Below are 23,561 nucleotides of genomic sequence, written 5' to 3'. Positions count from 1 at the left end.
AGAAAAAGAAAAAGAAACTTAAACACTTGAAATTCCTTCAGGGCTTCAAAATCATCTAAAGTTCTAAAGAATCTGTCCTTTGGAAGTTCCTAGCTTCTTGGTGAAAGACTCAGTTTCTCCTTTAGATCATTTTCTGCTTATTTTCTTTTTTTTTTCCTCCCAAGTTTCCATTTTATCTCCTTTGGGTGTTTAGCAACATTTGCTTAAAGTTGGACTGAAAAAACATGTAGTTAAAAGGGGAAGGCAATTTTCTTTTTGTCTTTGGGTATCTTGGGTAGGAGCGATTCCACTGGCTTGCAAGGAGGCTATTTGATGAAGGTCCAAGGCATTAGAACCATATTCTAGCTCCAACCCCCATTTCTTTTTTGTGTTTTTTTTTTTTAGGTTTTTGTAAGGCAATGGGGTTACGTGACTTGCCCAAGGCCACACAGCTAGGTAATTATTGTCTGAGACCAGATTTGAACCCAGGTACTCCTGACTCCTGTGCTCTATCCACTGTGCCACCTAGCCACCCCCAAACCCCCATTTCTTGTCAAGACCAGTGACCACATGGGAAATACCAATGGAAGAGACTGTGGCAACATCTTTGTGCTGATTCCATCTGCCCATTGGGACCCCCATTCATGTCCAAACAGGGGCCGAGCTCCTGACCCCATGGGCCATTGATTTCTTACTGTGTTCCAGAACCTCTCCAAAATCTTAAGGTTGGTTCTATAGCCCTGGTCATTTTTTTAACTGTATATATTAAGGTGAAATTTTAAAAAAATGTGTGCACAATGGGGCAGCTAGGTGGCGTAGTGGATAAAGGACCAGCCTTGGAGTCAGGAGTACCTGGGTTCAAATCCGGCTTCAGACACTTAATAATGACCTAGCTGTGTGGCCTTGGGCAAGCCACTTAACCCCATTTGCCTTGCAAAAACCTAAAAAAAAAATGTCTGCACAAAATAAAACAATGATCTTCCAAGAAGCAAAGACATTTCTTTTTTTTAGGTTTTTGCAAGGCAGTGGGGTTAAGTGACTTGCCCAAGGCCACACAGCTAGGTCATTATTAAGTGTCTGAGGCCGGATTTGAACTCAGGTCCTCCTGACTCCAGGGCCGGTGCTCTAGCCACTGTGCCACCGAGCCACCCCAGCAAGGACATTTCTAACTTTTGAAAAGGATAAAGAGAGGGTTTTAGCTAAGCTACTTTGTCAGGGGTTCATAAAGTAGTATTGGAGAGGAGCCGTATCTGGGAATTTCAGATTTTGGCGGATGTTATGGGGAAAGCCACAGTCCTTGGGTCACACACACACACACACACACACAGATGTGCAGACACATGGAGATACACAAAAACCCACAGACATACAGACACACACACACAGATACAAATACAGACACACAAAGACACCCAGATACAGACACACAAATACACATAGATACACAGACACGCATACATGCAGATACACAAAGACATGCACACACAGATATACAGACACACAAACACACAAAGATGCACAGACACAAAGACAAAGACACATATGCAGACACACAAATACACACAGATACACAGACATACAAAGGTACATGCAGACACACAGACAAAGACACAAGGACATACAGACACACAAATACACACAGACATACACAGACACACACAAAGATACACATATACACATATAGACATTCAAAGACAAAAACACACAAAAAGACATACAAACAGATATACACAGACACACATAGACACACAGGCACATACACACACTCTCTGAAAAGAGTCTCAAACCTTCCAAATCAGATGGCCAATGGGCGACCACCTTAAGGTGCCAGCTCTAGACTGTTCTGCCTGCCAGAGAGTGTAGGTAAGTTGTATAGACTGAAGAGTCTTTTGGACTATAGAACTGTGAAGTTTGAATTCTCTAATTCAGTTCAAATTTTGTTAATCAAGGGACGGCTAGGTGGCGTAGTGGATAAAGCACCAGCCCTGGAGTCAGGAGTACCTGGGTTCAAATCCGGTCTCAGACACTTAATAATGACCTAGCTGTGTGGCCTTGGGCAAGCCACTTAACCCTGTTTGCTTTGCAAAAACAAAAAAACAAAAACAAATTTTGTTAATCAGGGCAAAAGGAGTTTGGCCATACCTGTGGGCATTTGGCAGCACTGTAACAATCTCCAGCTGTGGCAAAAGGAACAGGACGGCCATCGTGTGTCCGTGCAAACTGCAAGTCTGTGGCTACAGCAGGGCAGGGAGCGTCGAGGTGGATGAAGAAGGAACAAAGGAGACATGAGAAGGGAAAGGGATTGGCAGGATATTGGGGAAGAGAAGAAGTGGGGGACAGAGCAAAAGACCAAGGGACAATGAGAAAGAAATGGGAGAAAAAGAAACAATTCAGTATATTATTAACAAATGAGTTCATCCAGATGTGTGGGGATTTTGATGGATCAGCGAACTCCTAGCACTGTTTTTTTAATCTCAATGTATAAATCAAAACATTATTTTAAAATCACTATGAAATTGATTCCTACGTAAAAAAATTGTCAAAATAGCCAATCTAAACAGAAGACAATTGGATGTCCTAGGAATCCCAGAATGCTAAGGAAATGGCTATATAAGAGAATTAGGGCAAAGGGGAAAGACCCAGCAGCTCTGAAAATGATTTCCAGCTACTTAAGAGATATTTGTTCTTCTAAGTTTTATGAAACTTACAGGATATCACTGCCAAAACACAGGGCAATGAGACTTTGCATCTTGAAATTATTAATGACTTAGAAAGTTTTTATCCAGTTAGCAAAACAAGACAGCTCAGAGCTGGCTGATGTTCCAGGAATCTGGGCTGGCGTCTCTGAGCTTGGTTTTGCACTTGAGCATGGCAGACCAAAGAAAGTTACCTTGAGACAATCCAGGAGCCCAGGTCCACTCGGGCCAGCCCTGGGGCCCAGGCTTCTCATTGTCTCTGCCTGATTATTGCCATGGGTCACCAGAGGAGAGACTGAAGCAGCTTTAGGTGCCCAACACCAACGGTAAACCCTGTCATGCTTCAGGAAGGAAGAACATCTGTACAGATGTGCAACATGGTGGCGTGAGTTCTCTATAGGTAGAATGGTCAGAGTTCTTCCTTCCTTTCCTCCTCCCTCCCTCCCTTCCTTCCAGTTCCTTTATCTCCCTTTCTCTTTCTCTTCCTTTTTTCTTTTCTCTTCTTTTCTCTTTCCTTTCTCTTTCTCTTCCTTTATCTCCTTCCTTCCTTCCTTCCTTTCTTTCTTTCTTTCTTTCTTTCTTTCTTCCTTCCTTCCTTCCTTCTCTTTTTCTCTTTCTTTCTTTCTAATTTTCCTCTTCCCTTATCTCCTTTTCTCTCTTCTTTCAATTCTCTTCTTTTATCTCCTTTTCTTTCCCTTCATTTCTTCTTTCATTCTCTCTTCCTTCCATTCTTTTTTTCCCTTTATCTCCCATTCTTTTCTCTCTCTGTCTCTAAGAATCTGTTTCTGTCTCTGTCTCTCTTTTTCTTTCTATCAATGCAAAGATTGCAATACTAACACCCTGAAGTCGACCGAAGTCTGGGTGATGCCAATTTTTTAAAATCTTGAGGGCAAATCAAGTTCAATCTACCTCGAGGGCAAATCAAGTTCAATCTACCTCAAGGGCAAAGTAATCCAATATACTCTATCAGATATAATGAGGAAAAATTAATTATTCATGATTCTGTTTTTTCCTCAATTCATTGCAACATGTTTAGGCCATTTTGCTGCTCTCAGCTGTTCCTTTGATTAATGTCCCTGGTTGGCTGAAAAACTAGCCAAAGACAGAGCTGGTCAGAGTTAAAAATCAGATCATGGGCAAGCTAGGTAAAAAAATAAAAAACATTAAAGAGACTAATAGGGAAGCCAAGAAAGATCTGTGAATTGGTAGTGTAAGAAACTCCCTAGCAGGGAAATACTCTTCACAAATGCAGATAGCAACGTCTAGGAGTGTACTTCCATTTATCATATATTTATGAATTATTCACTCAGTCATTATGTGCCAGACACTGTACTGGCCAATGGAGCAGAAGGATAAAGATAAAAGAGGCCTAGATTTGTTCAGTCATTTTCAGTCATGTCGGACCCCCATTTAGGGTTTTCTTGGCAGAAATACTGACGTGTTTTGCCATTTCCTTCTTCAGCTCATTTGACAGATGAGGAAACTGAGGCAAACAGGATATAATGACTTCCCCAGTGTCCCACAGAAGAGCTTAAACCTGTTTCTTTCAGATTCCAAGTCCACCACTCAAGACACCACACCGTGTTACCTCGGGATCTGGATAAAGTGAGCCTGTTGTCCTCTTGTCAAGCCCCATCCCTTTCCCACCATTCTTCATGCTATTCCTCATACTAACTCACTTATTATTTGCATAGTGGTCAGATCCAGCCTGACTTTGCGGAAGGAGGAAAACCCAGCGGCTGTGTAATCCTTCCGACAGTGGCAATCTTCTCTCCGGCTCCCGTTGTAAGGACATTCGGTGGGGTTGTGCAGCCTAAACCCAAAGAGAATTCTTTCCATTAATGGGGGAGAACATTTCTGCAGAGATCACACAGCACCTGGATGGCCAGCGTCCGCGGTCCTCTCACCTGTGCCCATAGACCTCTGAGAAGTTCTCGGAGTCGCTGCTGACAAGTGTGATATACTCTTTAGGCTTGTCTGACTGCATTCCAGCACAGAAGACCTGAAAGACAAAGAGAGTGGCAGCTCCTTGAGGGCCGGCATCGTCTGCTTTCCTGAGGCTTAGCCAGGTGCTATCAAAGCAAATGATGTGCTCTGTCTATCTCTTCTCTCCCTCCCTCTCTTTCTTTCCCCCTCTCTCCAATCTCTCTCTTTATCTGTTTCTTCTTCTTCTTCTTCTTCTTCTTCCTTCTTTCTCTCTTTCTCCCTGTTTCTCTGTCCCTGTCACACACCCACATCCACTCATATCCAGGACACACTTATCCCTGAAACAGTCATAATGGGGAGGGGGCCAATGCCTCACCCCCAAATCAAAAGGAGCAAATAAAAAATGAGAAGAAATGAAAGAAGGTAGACTATTTTGTCAGCAGCCTGAGATTCACCTTGAGAATCCTTCCTGTGATTGAGAGATAATACTCCCCATCTTCAATGACACCTTTCAGTCTTTTCATCTCTTTGCAGCTTCTGGGCAACTCACCTGAGGGAGGGAAATGCATGCTGTCATCTTCACACATCACTTTGCACCTAGTAAGCCTTAAGAAATGCTTTTGTCATTCATTCATTCATTCATTCATTCATTCATTTATTCACTCACTCCTTGTTCATTCATTCATTCATTCACTTATCTAGAATTGAAAGGGAATTCCTAATCCTTTTGCAGGAGGAAACTCAGAACCAAGAAGGTGAAGTGATCTGCCCAAGACCAATTAGCAGCAGAACCAGATTGGCTCAGGCTGTAGGATCCCAAAATCAACATTCCACTGGAAGGGGACTGTCTATTTACCATCAACTGACAAATATTTGTTATGCCATGTGCTATGGGAGAGGTAGGGCATGGATCACCTACTCCAGTCTCTTCATTTTACAAAAGAAGAAACTGATGCCCAAGGTCATAGAAATATTTAGTGCCAGTGAGACTTGAACCCAGACCCTCTGGCTCCAATGTCAGAACTCTTTCCCTTATCTCATGATGCTGGAAACCCAATCTAAAGAAGATTAGCATCTAATAGGAAAGACAAATAATATATGTACACCAATGATTCTTGCACAAGGTCAACAGTCCACATTCAACATCACTTAGGTTACTATATTTGCCCATTCCATCTGAAAGCAAAAACAATGCCAGCTAGTAGCATGGAAGGATCGAATCACAAACTTCTTCCCCTGTAAGGTGTTCCCATCCCACTGAAAGTTTAACTAATTCAGTTAAAATTCACTCTATGATTATTAATCACCTCTTACAGGTACGGCCCAGGCCCAGGCACTGGGGAATAGGAAGTCAAAAATAAAACAGTCACAGATTCACTGAACACTTTTTTCAGGAGTTACCAAGTTCAATAGAGAGCATATAGCAGACATTTGATAAATGTTTGTTCCCTTTCTCTCCCAACTGTCCTTTGGCAGACAGTTACAGAGAACAAATGACCACATCGGTTGCCACTGAAAAAAATCCATTAATAGATCAAACATTTCAAGGAACCATTGACTGAAGGGGTCAAGAGAAGACAGAATACACACTCACACACACACACACACACACACACACACACACACACACACACACTCACACAAACATACTCACAGACACTAGGTTGAGGAGGAGACTGAAGACACCCTGATGAAGCAAAACCCACAGAGGAAGACCTGGAAGTGAAGAAGGATGAGGGGGACCCTGAAGAGCCTGAGCCACCTAAGGGGAAGGAATCTTGACAAAAGTCCTGGTGAGTCAAGATCCACTAGGAAGAAGTCTATGGGGAACCTTGCCAAGGAGAAGATAGAGAAAGGGAATGGCCTTGCTTCTGAAAGACCAAAAGAATTCACTTAAGACTAAGAGTCTTGAAAATTGTTTTGGGGGATGGTTGTTCTGCTCTGACTGTATTGGGGCATTGTATCTTATAGACCTTTGGAAAAAGCAAGATGTCGCCTTGGTTATTCTTCTGCCCCCACTTGCTCCCCACTCTTTCTGACACACACATAGATAACATAAGACAATCTGAAGCTTTTCAGAGCATAGCTCATTCATTATTTCTCTTCATATCCCTAGTACCATTATTTATTGATTGCCTAATTGAAGGGGAGACTATTGGCAACTAGAAATTCCTGGGAGTCTTCATGGAAAAGCAACTGTTTTGTTTATTTGTAGGACAAAGGCTGCATCTGTTCACCTGAAAATCCTTTAGCAGATGGCATCATTTCTAAGAAGTCAATGTCCTAAAAAAGCATGGCGGGGGTTGGGGCCGAGGTGAGAGAAGGCCATTTCAGTCACCAAAGAACAATCTGTTCCAGCAGGCAGACTTACAATTATGATTATTGTGGCAGGTTCTTCTCTCTTCAGGTTTTAACTCAATGAGGCAGAGACTGCTTGGCTGGTCTTCATTGGTTAGACACTGCACCGAGCGATGCATCACGCCGGCTCCACAAGTCACCGAGCACTAGAAATCAAACCTTGGTCAGCTGGGAAGCCTTGAAGGGTCTCCCCTTCCTCAAGTTCAGGCCACTGTGTCTTTTTTCCCAAGATTAGCCTCCCAAAAGGTGTGAAATAGTAAAAAAGTAAAGGCAGATTGAAGACCTCAAAATACCCATGGACCCTTTCATGAGGATATAGTGTCCCAATTAATCTAAGTGCTTTGACCTCACGTTCAGAGCCATAACCAGGTATTCTGTTTCCTAAGGAGGTAGCATAAATGATGGCCAGGGGTGTAGCCTAAAACTTGTTCTCAAAACATGTATGCAATTTATGATATAAAATAATAGAAGAATTAAAATAAATTCAGACAACTGGGAATGGTAATTAATATCCTTATTCCTAGTTCCTTTATTCACTTGTTATATTTTGGGGCAGCTAAGTGGCATATTGGGCAGCATGTTGGGCCTGGAGTCAGGAAGACATAAATTCAAATCTTGCCTTAGACACTTATGAACTGTTGGGTAACCCTGGGCAAGTCATCAAATCTCACATTCTTAGTTTATTCATCTGCAAAATGGGGATAATAATATGGATGGGAGTGTCAATTGAGATAACATATATGTTACAACATTCTGCAAATGCTATTGGGTCTATAGTCTTTGATGCACTGGGACAAAACCCTCATTGACCCACCATAATTAGTTAGTGTTATCCACAAGATGGCTAGAAAACTCCTTCAGGGCCTTCATGGGTCCTTATGCCAAATATAACACAATCTTAGAGCTTAAATGAATAGAAAATGGTTTAGAATATCCAATGTGGTTTATTCAGAGACAACTAGAAGCAAAAATGAAGGGGGTATTCTCTTATTTCCTCCTCTTTCCTCCTGATATTCCTGGTGACCTCCATCCTAGGCTACCCAAACTAGCGCCAAATTAGCCCAAACTTGTCTGTGTCCACTGGATCTTGCAGCTGATACCATGCAAGGGGTGTCTCACCTACCTGGCACTGGCATTTTGATTCCTCACAGATTAAAAACAGCGCATTTCTTTTTTTTTTTTTTTTTTTTTTTTGCAAGGCAATGGGGTTAAATGGCTTGCCCAAGGCCACACAGCTAGGTAATTATTATTAAGGGTCTGAGGTTGGATTTGAACCCAGGTACTCCTGACTCCAGGGCTGGTGCCCTATCCACTGCACCACCTAGCTGCCCCAACAATGCATTTCTAATGGTTAAGTTTAGCATACAGCACAGGATAGGAAGATTATTTAGTCCCAGGAGGTCTTTCCAGTACTCCGCCAATCACATCAAGTCTTTCCATCCCTATGACACTCTCCACCTGTGGTCTCCTGGGAACCAGATTGAATTTTCTTTTGGATGTGGATTTTACTTAATAACTATCAAACATTCAGTTTGTCAGTACTGGGGCACAAAGAACTTAAATGACTTGCCCAGGGTCACCCAGCAAAGCTTCTCCAGAGCCTGGAAATGACTTCAAGGTTTCTTGACTCCAAAGTTGGTAGGACTCTGGTCACTGAGTCACCCTTTTCCCCATGCATGGTAATGTGTGTTCATATTCACAGGAGTGCATGAAGTGCAACAATATTCAAGCCCAGAGACCTTTGTTTATCAATATGCTTTTAAACACAGAAGGAACATCTTTAGGACCAGATCAAACAATGCATTAAGAATAGAGAAGCAGGGGCAGCTAGGTGGATAGAGCACTGGCCCTGGAGTCAGGAGGACCTGAGTTCAAATCGGGCCTCAGATACTTGATAACGACCTAGCTGTGTGGCCTTGGGCAAGCCACTTGACCCCATTGCCTTGCCAAAAGAAAAAAGAATAGAGAAGCAAAATAAGAGACTTATCTTTCTATTCACTCTGGAGCCACCTTCACCATGTCCTTCATCCCTCCCCCCACTCTCTAATTCACGCCCTACTTCTCCTGCTAGGTTATGACCAATCTTTTCCCTCAAGGCTGGCCTAAAATGGGCAAAGGGAGTTTGGTCCATGTACTATGATGTACTAGTCGCACGCATCAGCTCAAAGCATTCCATTTCAAAACTCCCCAAGAATTTGTTATTGTTTTTGTTGTTGTTTGATTCAGTTCTGTGTACCTCAATATAGGAAGCTAAATGGAGAGAATGGAAGTAAATTTTGGAAAAGCAGGGATGGGGTCATTCTTCTCTCATCAGTTCATTCCAATCTTATAACCCCTACTGTCAAAGGAAGTCACCCCTGGATGTGTCAACAGGAACAATGCTGAAAAGAGATTGGCTGCCTGGCCCCGGATGAGAACTCCTCCATCCATTTATCAGGGGGAAAAAAATCACTCGGTCGTCTACTTACGCTACCCCAATTTCCAACTCGCCAGGTGGCTGACACAGGGCATTCCCGCAGGAAGCAGGGATGGATGCTTGGAGGCTGGGTGCCAGGGCAGTTGATGGTATTCTGGTAGCCATACTCATAATGATCTTTTCCGGTGTAAATCTCGCTACACGAAACTAGCCTTTGTTTATAACCCTTGCCACAGGTCACCGAGCACTGTGGAGAGAAAGGGTAAAAGGAGAGAGAGAGAGGTTTAAGAAAAGAGCAGGGCCACTCACAATGGGCTTCTAACTCCATCATTGCCACCGACCCAGTGACCGGTCCTCCCAAAGTCTTCGTTTTGTTAGCTCTGGGTACCCCGGAGACATGCAAGTTCACACAATTGCTTGGATGGATTTAGCTGCTCAGCAGCACCCTGGATCCCCCACTTGGGGGGAGTCTCACACTCTTCTCAGAGGAGTAGAGAAGCCGCCTCTCCAACCCTTCCCAGACATACCCAGCAATACATCAGCTGGTCAATCCACAAGCATCTTGGTGCCTGCTATGTTCCAGGGTAATACACTTTTGATAGTGGAGAATAATAAAAACAAAAAAACCTTAGGAATTAGGGTCTTTTCTAAGTCTATTTCTTTTAGTCAACTTAGTCAGTTTGTATGCTTTAATTAAGGATCCCTCCCTTTTCTCTCCCTCCTCTCCTTCCTTCATCCCTCCCTTCCTTCCTTCCTTCCCCCTCTTCCTCCCTCCTTCCCTTCTTCCCTTCCTTCCTCCCTTCTTTCCTTCTTTCTTCCCTCCCTCCCTTCCTTTATTTATTCATTGATTCATCCCACTAAAGTCTAGGGGATACAAATAAGAATGATGTCCTGCCCCCAAGAAGCTCTGCTGGCATTATAGTTTCCATCTCACAGGATGGGTGTCTGGGTCAAATAAGATACTACATGGAAGGTGCTATAGAAAAACCAGCTACTGTTTAAGCCAACATATGGCTATCTAAGGAAATCAGAAGAGATATTTCACTTAGTAGCTGCTGATTGCACTTTCCATTGGAAATGGTGGTGGTGGTAGTGGTAGTAATAGGGCATGTGTGTATTTACAGGCATTTTTGTATATGTATGTGAATATGTATATATGGGTATGACTGTGTATTTGTGTATGCGTGTGTGTGTGTGTGTGTGTGTGTGTGTGTGTGTGTGTGTGTGTGTAGGGAGACATATTAAAGCTCAAATGTTTGAGATCCAGAAGCATCACTCATCTTTTCCCCTGGATGGCAGCAAAGTGCAGGAGAAAACAGACAGTAGAGGCAGAGCTTGTTAAGTCCAGTATAGTCCAGAATAGTCACTGGCATTCTCAGGCACTGGGTGTGCCAGTAGCAGGACTCTGAAAATCATAGAATATTAGAGTAGGAAGAGACCAAAGATCATCTAATTCAACTCCCTCCATTTTCTAGATGAGGAAACAGCTGATAATAGCATCCCAGAGTAAGAACAGGAAGGAGTCTCAGAGGTCATCTAGATTAAGTCCTACATTTTACAGATAAAGAAAGTGAGCTCCATAGAGACCAAAAGGACAAAAGGAGTTATAACCTTAAACCCAGATTTCCTGATTCTGAATAAGATGAAACTGGACAGGGATAAATGAAAAGTCTTTCAACTAGGGTTTTAAAAATTGACTTCATGAAGACAAGATTGGGAAGGCATGGCTGGACGGTATCTAAGGGGGTATAAGTGGACTGCAAGTTCTGTTAGCAGTATAATATTCTAGGCATCTCCTCCTCTGCAAAAAAAAAAAAGTCTCGGTGGCATTGAGAAGAGCTTTCAGGATAAGGCTGAATATTAAGTGCCAGAGTCTGCTGTGATAAGACCACATCTAGAATATTCTGGTCAGTTCTAGACACTAGATTTTAGAAAAGACATCATTCAACTGAGGAGATCTAGAGGAGAATGACCAGGATGGTTAAGGATTCTTGTCATATGTGTGGATGGTTGTTGAGAATTTGGACCCAAATGATACAGTACAGAAAATAGCTAGCATTTATGTAATACCTGATGATCCGTAAAGTGCCTTAATGCATCTATTTTCTAAAATTCCTTAATATTTACTTAAGCAGAAATAGGATCATCATTCATCATATATAGAAGATAGTCCTTTTGTGTATGGGTAGGAACTGGAATGGCTGCTTAAAACTCTTTAATTCTCTAATTTTGCAATCGCATTTGCTCCTCACAATGACCCCATGAGGTAAGCATCATTATCCCCATTTTTCAGAAAGTAAATTTCATGTTCTTTCCAGTGTACCATTGAGGCAGTGTGCCAGATGTTGAAGCCTAGCTGGTTTAATGCAAGCATTGGTAGCCACTCAGAAACGAGGATGTTCCTAATTGCTACGTGAGCTCCCACAGATCAAGTTAAGCTTTGTTTACTGATGAAAAGGTAAGTTGGAGGTTTTAAGCAGCCAGTCAGAGGATTTGGGGATCAGAGACAATTTTGCCTTTATTCTCTTGTCTTAATTCTCTAAATTCTCTCTCTAATTGCCTTAATTCCTTCTTTTGACCTAGGTTTAGAGAGACACCATTACAGTCCTGACTAATGGACCACTGATGACTGATGAAGCTCCTCAATGAGCCTGCAGAAGGAAGGATGAGCAACAACACAGCTAGCTCCACAATCACACAAAGTTTCTTTGCTGATGAATCTCCAAACTTGATGGAATGGAGAAAGAAAAGAGAAGGCTGGCTATTTCCTGAAGATTTCATAACCTTATTGGCAAGGTGGAATTCACTCCCTATGATAATCTCAGCTACAGATATCTTCCTTTTATGATTGAGTTTTCTGATTATTTTCATATCCTTCCCTATCAACCCCTATCAACATGGGGGAAAATAAGAAAAAAATCATCAAATAGGAATATAAAAATTACTGGAGGGGTGAAGGAAGAGGCATAGACACATTAAGTATGGAGAACATAGTGTAGTGGAAGACAGGAGACTGGTAAATTACTCCAAGCCTGTTACTTTATTGGTTAAATGAGAATAATTTTGGTTTCTTCCTTTTATTCCAGTTATTTTGATGAAAAGATGAGATAACGTGTGAAATTATTTTAGATCAGGTGTTCTTCACCTTTTTTTTGTGTCCTGGGTCCTTATGGAAATCTGTGAAGTTTATGGCTCCAAACAAGAATGCTATTGTTGCTTTTAATTAGGAATCAATGAAGGAAAGTCTTAATTTCAGTTACAGATTAGTGAAAACAAAGATATAATTTTCTCCATCTCAGGTCACAAACCCCTCTGAATTACCTATCCTATAGGGGTGGTGGGAGGTTAAGAATACTTGCTTTGGGCATATGCAAAGGCAATTTACAGATGAGGAAATTAGAGTGATTCACAGCCATATGAAAAACTGCTCTAAATCATTACTTATTAGAGAAATACAAATTAAAGCATCCCTGAGGTACCACCTCACACCTCTCAGACTGGCCAATATGACCAGAAAAGACAATGATCAGTGTTGGAAGGGATGTGGGAAATCTGGGACACTAATACATTGTTGGTGGAACTATGAACTCATCCAACCTTTCTGGAGAGAAATTTGGAATTATGCCCAAAGGGCAACAAAAATGTGCATATCCTTTGATCCAGCAAGACCACTACTGGGTCTATACCCTGAAGTGACGATGAAAAAGGGTAAAAACATCATATAGCAGCCCTGTTTGTGGTGGCAAAGAATTGGAAATTAAGTAAATGTCCTTCAATTGGGGAATGGCTTAGCAAACTGTGGTATATGTATGTCATGGAACACTATTGTTCTATTAGAACACCGGGAGGGATGGGGATTCAGGGAAGCCTGGAGGGATTTGCATGAACCGATGCTGAGTGAGATGAGCAGAACCAGAAAAACATCTTATACCCTAACAGCAACATGGGGGCGATGATCAACCTTGATGGACTTGCTCATTCCATCAGTGCAACAATCAGGGACAATTTGGGGCTATCTGTGATGAAGAATACAATCTGTATCCAGAGAAAGAATCATGGAATTGAAAAAATACCAAAGACTATTACTTTTAATTTAGGGGGGAAAATCCCATTATCTTACTATGTAATTCTGCTATCTCATACTTTATTCTTCTTCCTTAAGGATATGATTTCTCTCTCATCACATTCAACTTAGATCAATAAATACCATGGAAACATTGTGGAGACTAACAAACTGCCTTCGGGGGGGGAGGGAAGGAAGATTGGGGGAAAATTGTAAAACTCATAATAAATAAAATAAAAATTTAAAAAAAATATTTTAAAAATAGAATACATGCTTTGGACCAAAGGTGCTTCCTTTTGTTCAAAATTGGTATTACTATTATTATTATTATTAGTAGTAGTAGTAGAATATTTTGTTATCTCTTTTATACATGATTTTTTTTTAGGTTTTTGCAAGGCAAATGGAGTTAAGTGACTTGCCCAAGGCCACACAGCTAGGTAATTATTAAGTGTCTGAGATCGGATTTGAACCCAGGTACTCCTGACTCCAGGGCAGGTGCTTTATCCACTACACCACCTAGCTGCCCCTACATGATTATTTTTTAATTGTCCAGAGTAATGGAAAGGAGCAGAGGCCTTAGAAATATAGCTCTGTCTATCTATCTGTCTATCTGTCTATCCAATCCTCTCCTCCTATATGATGGTAAGTCCTTAAGGAATTTCTGTGCTTAAATTCAACAGCCCCACTAATGGTGCAGGGGATTGATGTTCCAAATTTCAAAACAGTAAGTCAGTTTGGTTTTTGACTACCTAAAATTTAAGTGGAGAAAACGAAATGGAGATGCAAAGTTAATTCTGGAACTGTGAACCGTAACCCCAACACAGACAGATTTTCTTCACAAGCTGGGCAAGCCTCTGAAAAGGGATCAGGAACCTCAGAAGCCTCAAGTTGCAACTGAACCGCTGTCCCTGAGTCTCTTGGGCTTCAGAATGTCACTGAGCACTCCTTTTTTGCCTGGGATTTCAGAGGCCTGTAGAGGTGGTATTTGGAAGTGCCACCAAGTGAGCAATGAGATCCGCTCTCAGGGAAGGGCGGTCGCCTCCCAGGGAGGATGAGCATGGGGGGAGGATGGGAGGAGTTCATTCCTGGTGATCTGGTTCATAGACCTTCACATTTCAGTGAGAACAGATCTCAGAGAACAACGGGCTTTGTTAGACAAGGAAATGTCTGGAGAGGAAGCATTGCAGCGTGCAAAGGCTGTCAGGAAGAGAATGATTCCACTACTTTTTTTTTATCCACATGACCTTGGACAGGACATTTGACTTTTCCGGGCCTCAGTTTCCTCATCTAGAAAATGGCACCTTTAAGGTGCCTTCTCACTCTGGACCTAAGATCTCACAACTACATGACCTCTTAGTGGATAGAGTTTTATATTTGAAATCATAAAGGCTTGAGTTTGAATTCTGCTTATCCTCATTAATTAGCAAATGTTTATGAAGCAACTACTAAGTAGCAGTCTCTGTACTAAGCTCTGGGGGGGGGGGGTTACAAAAAGAGGCAAAAGATAGATAGTCCCTGCCCTGCAGAAGCAGCTCAATTTTAATTAAGCCCCCCGATATGGATGGGAAATACGTGTTGATCCGTTCCTACCACATCAGCTAGTGCAGCCTTAGAGTCAGGAGGACCAGAGTTCAAATCCAGCCTCGGACACTCGACTCTTACTGTGTGACCTGGGGCAAGTCATTTAACCCTGATGGCCTCACATCCGGGGTCATCTCCAGTTGTTCTGATCCATCTCTGGCTACTGGACAGATGGTTCTGGAGGAGAAAGTGAGGCTGGTGGCTTAGCACAGCCCCCCCCCCCACCCAATTCATGTGCTTGTCATGTCATCGCTTCTCTGACCTTATGGTCTTCCCTCGAGATCAAAAGACTAACAACAAGAGTGTAGTTGGGGACGATAAAATATGAATGGCCACCCCTAGGGGACACGAATGGAGAACCTGCCTTCTGCAATGAAAACTGGCAAGCTGTACATCTTTCTACCTCCAAGAAGCCCTTCCAGCTTCTCTTAGAATTACTCTAGATGGCCTGGCCCCTCTGGCTCTTTTCTTTTATTCCTGGATCTGTGATTTAATTGAAACAAGGGGTGCCCAGTGTAAGAACTGTCCCTATGGATGCCCTAACCCTTGTAGCATCCCTCATATATGTCCCTCTTTTCTCCTCTAATACAACCGAGAACCTGATTTGAGACCTCACAAAGACTGTTGCAGAAGCCTTCTAGTGGTCTCCCTGCCTCCACTCAGGAAGCAAAATGTTCTTTCTAAAGCATAGGAGTGAGTGACAGTGTCACTCTTCTTTTCATTTTTTAAAAAAATATTTATTCATTGAAGGCAATGGAGCTAAGAGTGACTTGCCACACAAGGTCACCCAGCTAGGCAATTATTAGGTGTCCGAGGTTGGATTTGAACTCAGGTCTTCCTGACTCCAGGGCCAGTACTCCATCTTCTGCACTACCTAGTTGCCTTCTGTCAATGATTTCTCATGGTTCCCAGTTACCTCCAGGAGTAAATATTAAATCATCTGGTTTTCAAAACATGATCCTCCCTCCTTTTCAATAATTAATTCTTTCTTCTCCTCCCAGCTACACTGACCTTCTGGTTACCCTTACATATGACACTTCATTTCCTATCTCCCAAACCTTACATGCCTTCCATTCTTATTTCTACCTCCTGGCTCCCCTGATGACCTTCAGAACTCAGTTTAAATTTCACTAAAAGAGGCCTTTCCCAGTCCCCCACCCTACCCCCAACTACTAGTGCTTTCCTTCCAAGACTACTTTCCATCTTTTGATTGTGGTTGTTGTTGTGTTCAGTTGGGTCTGATTCTTTGTGACCTCTTTTTGGGGGTTTTCTTGGCAAAAATGCTGGAGTGGTTTTCCATTTCCTCCTCCAGCTCATTTTACAGAAGAGGAAATTGAGGCAAATAGGATGAAGTGACTTGCCCACACTTTCCAAAGGTCTCCCTTTAAATGTCGGAGATGTTTTGGTTCACCCAAACAACGAAGACCTGGGCCTTGCTCCCATACCCTGCCCCTGTTGCTCCCCACCACGCAGAAGTACCTCTGACCATTCTCCCGTGATCCAGATGTATTCACACGGCTGCAGACTACAGCTCTCTCGGTCTGCCGGTTGCTGACTGGGGTCGCAGTGCAGACTGTGCTCCTCAACCTCGTTCCCATTCACACACATCACCTTTCGATATCTAAAGCCTTGTCCGCATGTCTTCGTACACTGTGGAAACATGAGACGTGGTCACCGGACAACCTAAGCATCCCCTCAAGAGCATTCAGAAGCGTTGAGGGTTGGCCAAGAGGCTTGCTCCCAGGCCCAAGCTACTTTGTGGACATAGATCAACCACCTCTGGAAGGAATTTTGCCTTTTTTGGGGTCACTGAGGAATGCTACCATGTATTACTTGGGTGCACACTTTATCATATAATAGTGATTCACAAACTGTGGATTATGGAAACTAAGGACCAAGAGACATGCCAGGAACAGAAATAGTGGCAAGGACTCAGAATTTGGAGAAAGAGGATCTTAAAACATTTCAGACATCTATTACCTGAGTGACCTTGGCATTTTCACTTTTTTCAGTTAACCTCTATTTCCTCATCTGTGAAATGGGAGACATGACTTGACCAAGAGTCCTTACATATGTGGAAAACTACTTGTCACTATGATTGGATTCTTTTGCAATCTTTTGTATTTTCTTAAGTTCATCAGTCTGAGAAAGGGCCCATAGGTTTCCCCAGACTGTCCCCCAAAATGTTAACTCTGAAAATTAAGAATCCCTGGACTTAGTAGTGTTAATGCGGTCCAGTAGATAGAGCACTGGATCTGAAATCAGAAAGATCTGAGTTCAGACATAGCCTTTGATACTTACTACAAGACTAATCTCTAATCACCTCAGTTTCCTCATCTAAGAAATGGGGATAATAATTACCTCACAAAGCTACTATGAGGATCAATTAAGATAATATGCTTGGCAAAAGAATCAAGTATGCAGTAGGCATTTAATAAATGCTTGTTCCCCTCCTCTCCTTTCTAATGTTAGAACAAAGTCTATGATGTTTATCTATAAGATAAGGAGACTAGACTCAAAACTTGAAGGTCTCTTTCTCTGCTAAATCCTATGAAAAATATATCACATATTGTAAATGTAAATGACCTTTTTCGAAAGACTTGAGATAAGGTTTTTTGGTTTTTTTGCAAGGTAATGGGGTTAAGTGACTTGCCCAAGGCCACACAGCTAGGTAATTATTAAGTGTCTGAGGCTGGATTTGAACTCAGGTTCTTCCGACTCTAGGGCCGTGCTTTATCCACTGTACCACCTAGCTGCCCCAGGACTTGAGAACTTTGACCTCCAAAGTGACCAACCAGGATTCCAAAGCATGATGTCCACCTTCCTGAATAAAGATGGAAGACTCCAATCCAGAGTCAAACAGACATTTCTGGATATAGCCAATGCAGAAATCTGCTATTTTTTTTTTACAAAAGTTTTATTTTCCTTTTTCCCAATGGGGAGGGAAGAGAAAAATGCTTATTAATAAAATATTTTTTGAAAAAAGAAAATCACCTCCTACATCACAGAGCTGAGACTTACAACTTCTGAGTATGCTTTCTATTCTATAGCCCTATATTCTTTCTCCTGGGCCATGATGCCTTCATCTGAGTAAATAAGTAAGCATTTTGGGACAAAGCAGCAATGATTTATTAAAGTTAGGGGCTTGGTTTTTCTTTTCTTGAAGGATGGTTAACTCTTAATAAAAACACTGATCTTCCATTGTCTGAGAAACTGAGATGAAGGGAAATGATGGGGAAAAAAAACATAAGAGCCCTAATGGTTTTAAGAGGCAGCTGTAGTCAAATAAATTATGGAGGAGGGGACCTGGGAGATGGAAATACCTGGGTTCAAATTCCACCTAAGACTTTTGTTAGATAAATTAAATATGCTCTTTGGACCTCAGCCTCCTCATCTATAAAACAAAGGGGTGGTGGCTAGGTGGCACAGTGGATAAAGCACCAGCCCTGGAGTCAGGAGTACGTGGGTTCAAATCCAACCTCAGACACTTAATAATTACCTAGCTGTGTGGCCTTGGACAAGTCACTTAACCCCGTTTGCCTTGAAAAAACCTAAAAAAATAAAATAAAAATAAAAAAAATTACCTAGCTGTGTGGCCTTGGGCAAGTCACTTAACCCCATTGCCTTGCAAAAAACTAAAAAAAAGGGGGGGTGTTATAGTGTAGACAAAATTCTGAGGAGTCTTTCTCCTCTCTATGATCTGATAGTCTTTCTCATTTATAAAATGGGATGGTAGTAAACAACCTCACAAAATCCAAACGAGAAATCATTTATTTATTTATTTTCATCCATCCATTCATTTATTTATTTTTAGGGTCTTTTTTTTTTTGTAGGGCAAAGGGGGTTAAGTGGCTTGCCCAAGGCCACACAGCTAGGTAATTAAGTGTCTGAGACCAGATTTGAACCCAGGTACTCCTGACTCCAAGGCCGGTGCTTTATCCACCACGCCACCTAGCTGCCCCCAAATGAGAAACTAGAAACTCTAAAGCACCATATTAATGTTTGGCAGATAGCTGGCCTAGTGGATGGAGTGCTAGTCCTGGAGTCAGTAAGGCCTGGATTCAAATACTGCTTTAGACACTTGCTGTGTGATACTGGGAAAGTCACCACTTGCCTCATTTGTAAAGATGGGGATGATGGATGATAATAGGCATCTAAATGGTACCGTAGACAGAATGCTGGGTCTGAAGTCAGGAAAATCTGAGTTCAAATATGACGTCAGGCACTTATTAGCTGTGTGATCCTGGGCAAGTCATTTAATCTCTACCAACTTCAGTTTCCTTAACCATTAGTGGTGATTACAGTAATACCCATTTCCCAGGTGTTGAGAGGATGAATGAGATAATATTTGTAAGCTACAGTATCTGATACACAACTACTGATTAATAAATGCTTGTGTCCTTCCATTCTCTTTATTAATTGAACCCTGAGTTACAACCAAGATCCCCGAGTTACAATCCAAAATGGCACCTGCCTTAATGTATATTAGTTTATGGTTTTGCTTATTTCTTTCCTCCTACGATTTCTTCCTATTTCCTCAGTCATGGAATTCATTGATTTAGAATAGAGTATCCAATATTGGGATCCATAGTCTTAAGGTGTGTGGACAGATTTTGGGGGGGGAGGTGGGGGCAAGAGGGGGTTCATAAAATCGAATGGGGGAACAAATTATATCTTTACTTTCACAAATTTTGGGGTTCCTCTGTAGCCTTGTGTCTTAAAGTTATTATTCTGAGAAGGGGATTCATGGATTTCATCAGACGATCCAAAAGAGATTTATTATTTTAATGAATAGAGGAATCATCAAACTAGAGCATTCTGGTAGCTGGTCTGAGAGTTCCCTTAGCATCATTTTAATTTCCGAAAGGTATTCTGAAATGTCATTACTGTTCTTTGGAAAATATGACTAAGTGAATAGCTAATATTTCCAGGCTGCCTTGATTCACAGGATACTCCATAATTCAGAAAGAGGAAATAATTGAGCAGCGGAGCTCCCCAGGATAGCGAATGCTAACAGGCATCATCTTCTTTCTAATGGACTTACCTCAAAGTGGAACTAGAAGATCCTACCAGTTATTAATCTACAAAAATGGGGAAAAGAACTTATCAGCTGTAAAAGGCTGCCAAAGTATTACCATTTCCAACTAAGTGGATTAGCCCATGGATGATGATGTGAAAGGAATCATTTGCTGTAATGGGCCCAAAATTGTTTGACCCAAAGATTGCTTTCCAGTCATCGAGAACTTGAAAACACAGCAATCAGTAGGAAGGGTCCCAAACTTAAGAGAAGCCAACCAAGGCAATGCCACATAATCTGCTATTTGAGCTTGATTGCTTTTCCCTGCCTTCATTTTCCAGACTATGTGGGCAGAAAATCATAGCCCCCTAAGAGGAAATTGGGTCATATTTTGAGGAGGTTGTGCTAAATTCTTTTGCAGTTGGGACCAAGGACTGAAAATGATCTTTTGAACATTCAAAACAAATGCTTTTTGCTCCTTAGCCATAAATCAGTGGGCAAATGGAAAAAATCAAAAGAATAAATAAATGTAAAATGCAAAATTATTTCTGGAAATCCCATAATGAAAACTGAATTTTTCTGGGGGTTGGGGGTGGGGGAGAATCCTTTCAAGTGTTGTGTGGTGACAATGAGCATTCGGAGACTCTAGTCCCTCCCCAAGGTCCCCAAAGCAATTCCTATTCATGGGATTTCCTCCTTATAACTTCAATGCCATGGTTGTATTTCTCTTTTTGTCAGTCTAAGGGTAATTTGGGATTCAGAGTTCTTAGGCATAAAACAATAATTCATCAGTTCACAAAATGAAACACCTAGTAAGGGTCCAGCTTAGGTTTGGCATACAGCAGGCACTTAGCATATGATGTTTGACTGACTGTTTAAAACTCTAAATTGTGGACTTCTTCCTTTTCTGACTATAGCTGGTTAATTCATTAGGCTGAAGAATGAGACTGTGGGTTTGGGTCCCCCCCAAACTACTTAACTTCATTCTACTCCAGAATGTTCAGTCTACTTCTAAGGGATTGTGGGTGAAAGGATGTGGATGGATCGCATCATCCTTCCTTAGCATTGAGAGGAAAAACAAATAAACAAAACCCTCAAAATCCCCATTTTTCTGATATCATTATGTTACCTTCACATTCTAAAAATCATACTCATTAACTTATAAATTTAATGATAATAAAAATAAAAATTGTAACTATTCGCACCAGTTATTTCTTTTTTACTCTATCTAAGTAAGCTAGCTGGAGTGCTCATCATCAACCTCCTAGGCAAGTCTTCAAATCCCATCTCTTCTGGTTAGTGAATTACATGATTTTTTTTTCTTTACCTTTCACCATACATTCAGAAGAAAATGTGTGCAATCAAAAGGTACAGGACTTCCTCATTCTTCTGGATTGAGGAACCAAGATTGACACAGAGGTATGATCATAGCAGAAGGGGGAGAAAATTTCTTCAATAAAAGGTACATCCCAGGGGTAGCTACATGGTACAGTGGATAGAGCACCAGCCCTGGAGTCAGGAGGACCTGAATTCAAATCCGACCTCAGACACTTAATAATTACCTAGTTGTGTGGCCTTGGGCAAGTCACTTAACCCCAGTGCCTTGCAAAAAAACCCTAAAAAAATAAAAATAAAAGTTCAGTGATGAAATGCAAGGTTCCTGAGGGCAGGCATTGTTGTTTTTTACTTTGTATCTCCAACATAGTATCTTTCACATAATGGCTGTACAGAAAACAATGGTAGAATGGATCAATTCCCACTTCCATCAGAACTCTTATTGCCATTCCCCTGGTCTGTTGCTCTCCAAAGATGTTCCTACCTACACATTCTTCTCCTTTCCTCCATCCTGTATTTTCATATGACTGGACAAGAGATATTCATATTGTATCTCTCCTTCACTCAATAATCACCAGTGGCTCCCATTTTCCTACTGAGTCAAACACCCTTGACTAATAGTCAAAGCCCATAGCAACCTGGCTTTCCATCATTTTTACAAACATATCTCATGTTCTTGCTTCCATGTGACATATAGATGGGTCAACAATTTTATCACTCTCTCCCCCATGCAGCCTCAGCTCTCCTGCCTCTCTATGCCCAGGGAGACCACAGGATAATGATGTGGTAGTAGGCAGCTAGGTGATGTAGTAGATAGAATGCTGGTCCTGGAGCCAGGAAGAGCTGAGCTCAGATCCAGTGCCCTGGGCAAGTCATTTAACTTCTGTGTGTCTCGGTTTCCTCAAATGTAAAACGGGGCTAAATCACACCTCCCTGCCAGGATTGTTTTGGGGATGAAATAATATTTGTAAAATGTTTAGCATAGTGCCTAACCCATAGTAAATGATTAATAAATGCTCATTTACCTCCTTATTTCCTCCAGGCATTGGGGACCTAGAGCCTATGCAAAGACGTGAGACAGGAAATGGAACATGATATATAGGAAACAGCAACTAGACCACTGACTAAAGCCAGATGGTGGAGGATTTGTAATGCCAAGCCAGGATGTTTGTAGTTTATCCTACCAGAGCTTCTTGAGAAGATGCATGAGAGTCAGAAATGTTCTTTAAAAACATTAGCCTGAGAGCTCCATGAATGAGTAAAGTACTTCTCTTTCAAGTAACTCAACATACATTTGAATTCATGCCTCAAATTAGCTTCGTGTGTCCAGAAGGGCGGTCTTGTTGCCATTTTACAAGTGGTCAACTTGAGGCACAGAATGGCAGACTGAGGATTATTACTGAGTTTGAGTTGGAAACTATCTTGGATGCTTCTAGCATTTTATAGATGAGGAAACTGAGGCCCCCAAAGTATAATCCACTTATTCAAAGTCTTTCAAAACAAAAGGGATTGGTTCCTAGTGGGGTTTTTTTTTTGCTTTTTTTTTTTTGCAAGGCAAATGGGGTTAAGTGGCTTGCCCAAGGCCACACAGCAAGGTCATTATTAAGTGTCTGAGACTGGATTTGAACCCAGGTACTCCGGACTCCAAGGCTGGTGCTTTATCCACTATACGCTACCTAGCTGCTCCCCTAGTGTTTTTTATTCCCAGCTTAGCCTTTGTTATTTATAAAAATCTTTCCATCTTAGGGCCAAGTAAATACTTTAAACAAACAAATATTCATCAGATTGCCTTTCCCAAAATACCTTCCTTGAAATCTGAAAGTCCAATTCTTCCCTGGTGCAAAGGGACTGGAAAGGTAGATCTCTTCTTGCTTTTCTAATATTTCTCTCTCTCTCTCTCTCTCTCTCTCTCTCTCTCTCTCTCTCTCTTCCTCTGGATTTTCAGCATCTTTAAGGTCCCTTTTCAGAGAGTTTTCTGATAATCAGCTACACCCAGAAAAGAGTGTCATTATATAGGGGTGTGATTTTTCTGGAGAGGCGGAAAGTGCGCCAACCCCGAGATGTAAAAAAGCCCCACTTTGCACTAGGAGGCAGGCAGGGATCCTCCAGGAAAATCACAGATCTTAAATTGGGTAGGAGCCCCCAGTTTGGGTGGGGCTGGGTATGGGTTGTCATTCACCTGTAGGTCTC

General features: G+C 41.8%; 1 protein-coding gene across 5 annotated transcripts in view; it reads right to left on the bottom strand.

Annotated features, from left to right (window-relative positions):
* Positions 1 to 23,561, bottom strand: part of ADAMTS9 (ADAM metallopeptidase with thrombospondin type 1 motif 9) — a 190,898-nt gene that overhangs the window by 17,912 nt on the left and 149,425 nt on the right. For all 5 annotated transcript variants that reach the window (XM_074198810.1, XM_074198811.1, XM_074198812.1 and 2 more), the window contains 7 exons: positions 16,499 to 16,669; positions 9,428 to 9,622; positions 6,973 to 7,105; positions 5,057 to 5,151; positions 4,583 to 4,677; positions 4,355 to 4,488; positions 2,122 to 2,213 (listed from right to left, as the gene is read on the bottom strand). In XM_074198810.1, the coding sequence (XP_074054911.1) occupies positions 2,122 to 2,213; positions 4,355 to 4,488; positions 4,583 to 4,677; positions 5,057 to 5,151; positions 6,973 to 7,105; positions 9,428 to 9,622; positions 16,499 to 16,669 (915 nt within the window). The remainder of the gene's footprint in view (positions 1 to 2,121; positions 2,214 to 4,354; positions 4,489 to 4,582; positions 4,678 to 5,056; positions 5,152 to 6,972; positions 7,106 to 9,427; positions 9,623 to 16,498; positions 16,670 to 23,561) is intronic.

This window comes from Macrotis lagotis, chromosome 8, assembly GCF_037893015.1.
Source record: "Macrotis lagotis isolate mMagLag1 chromosome 8, bilby.v1.9.chrom.fasta, whole genome shotgun sequence".
NCBI lineage: Eukaryota > Metazoa > Chordata > Mammalia > Peramelemorphia > Peramelidae > Macrotis > Macrotis lagotis.
Note: the sequence above shows the minus strand (reverse complement) of the source record. Positions and strands in the feature narration are given on the sequence as shown.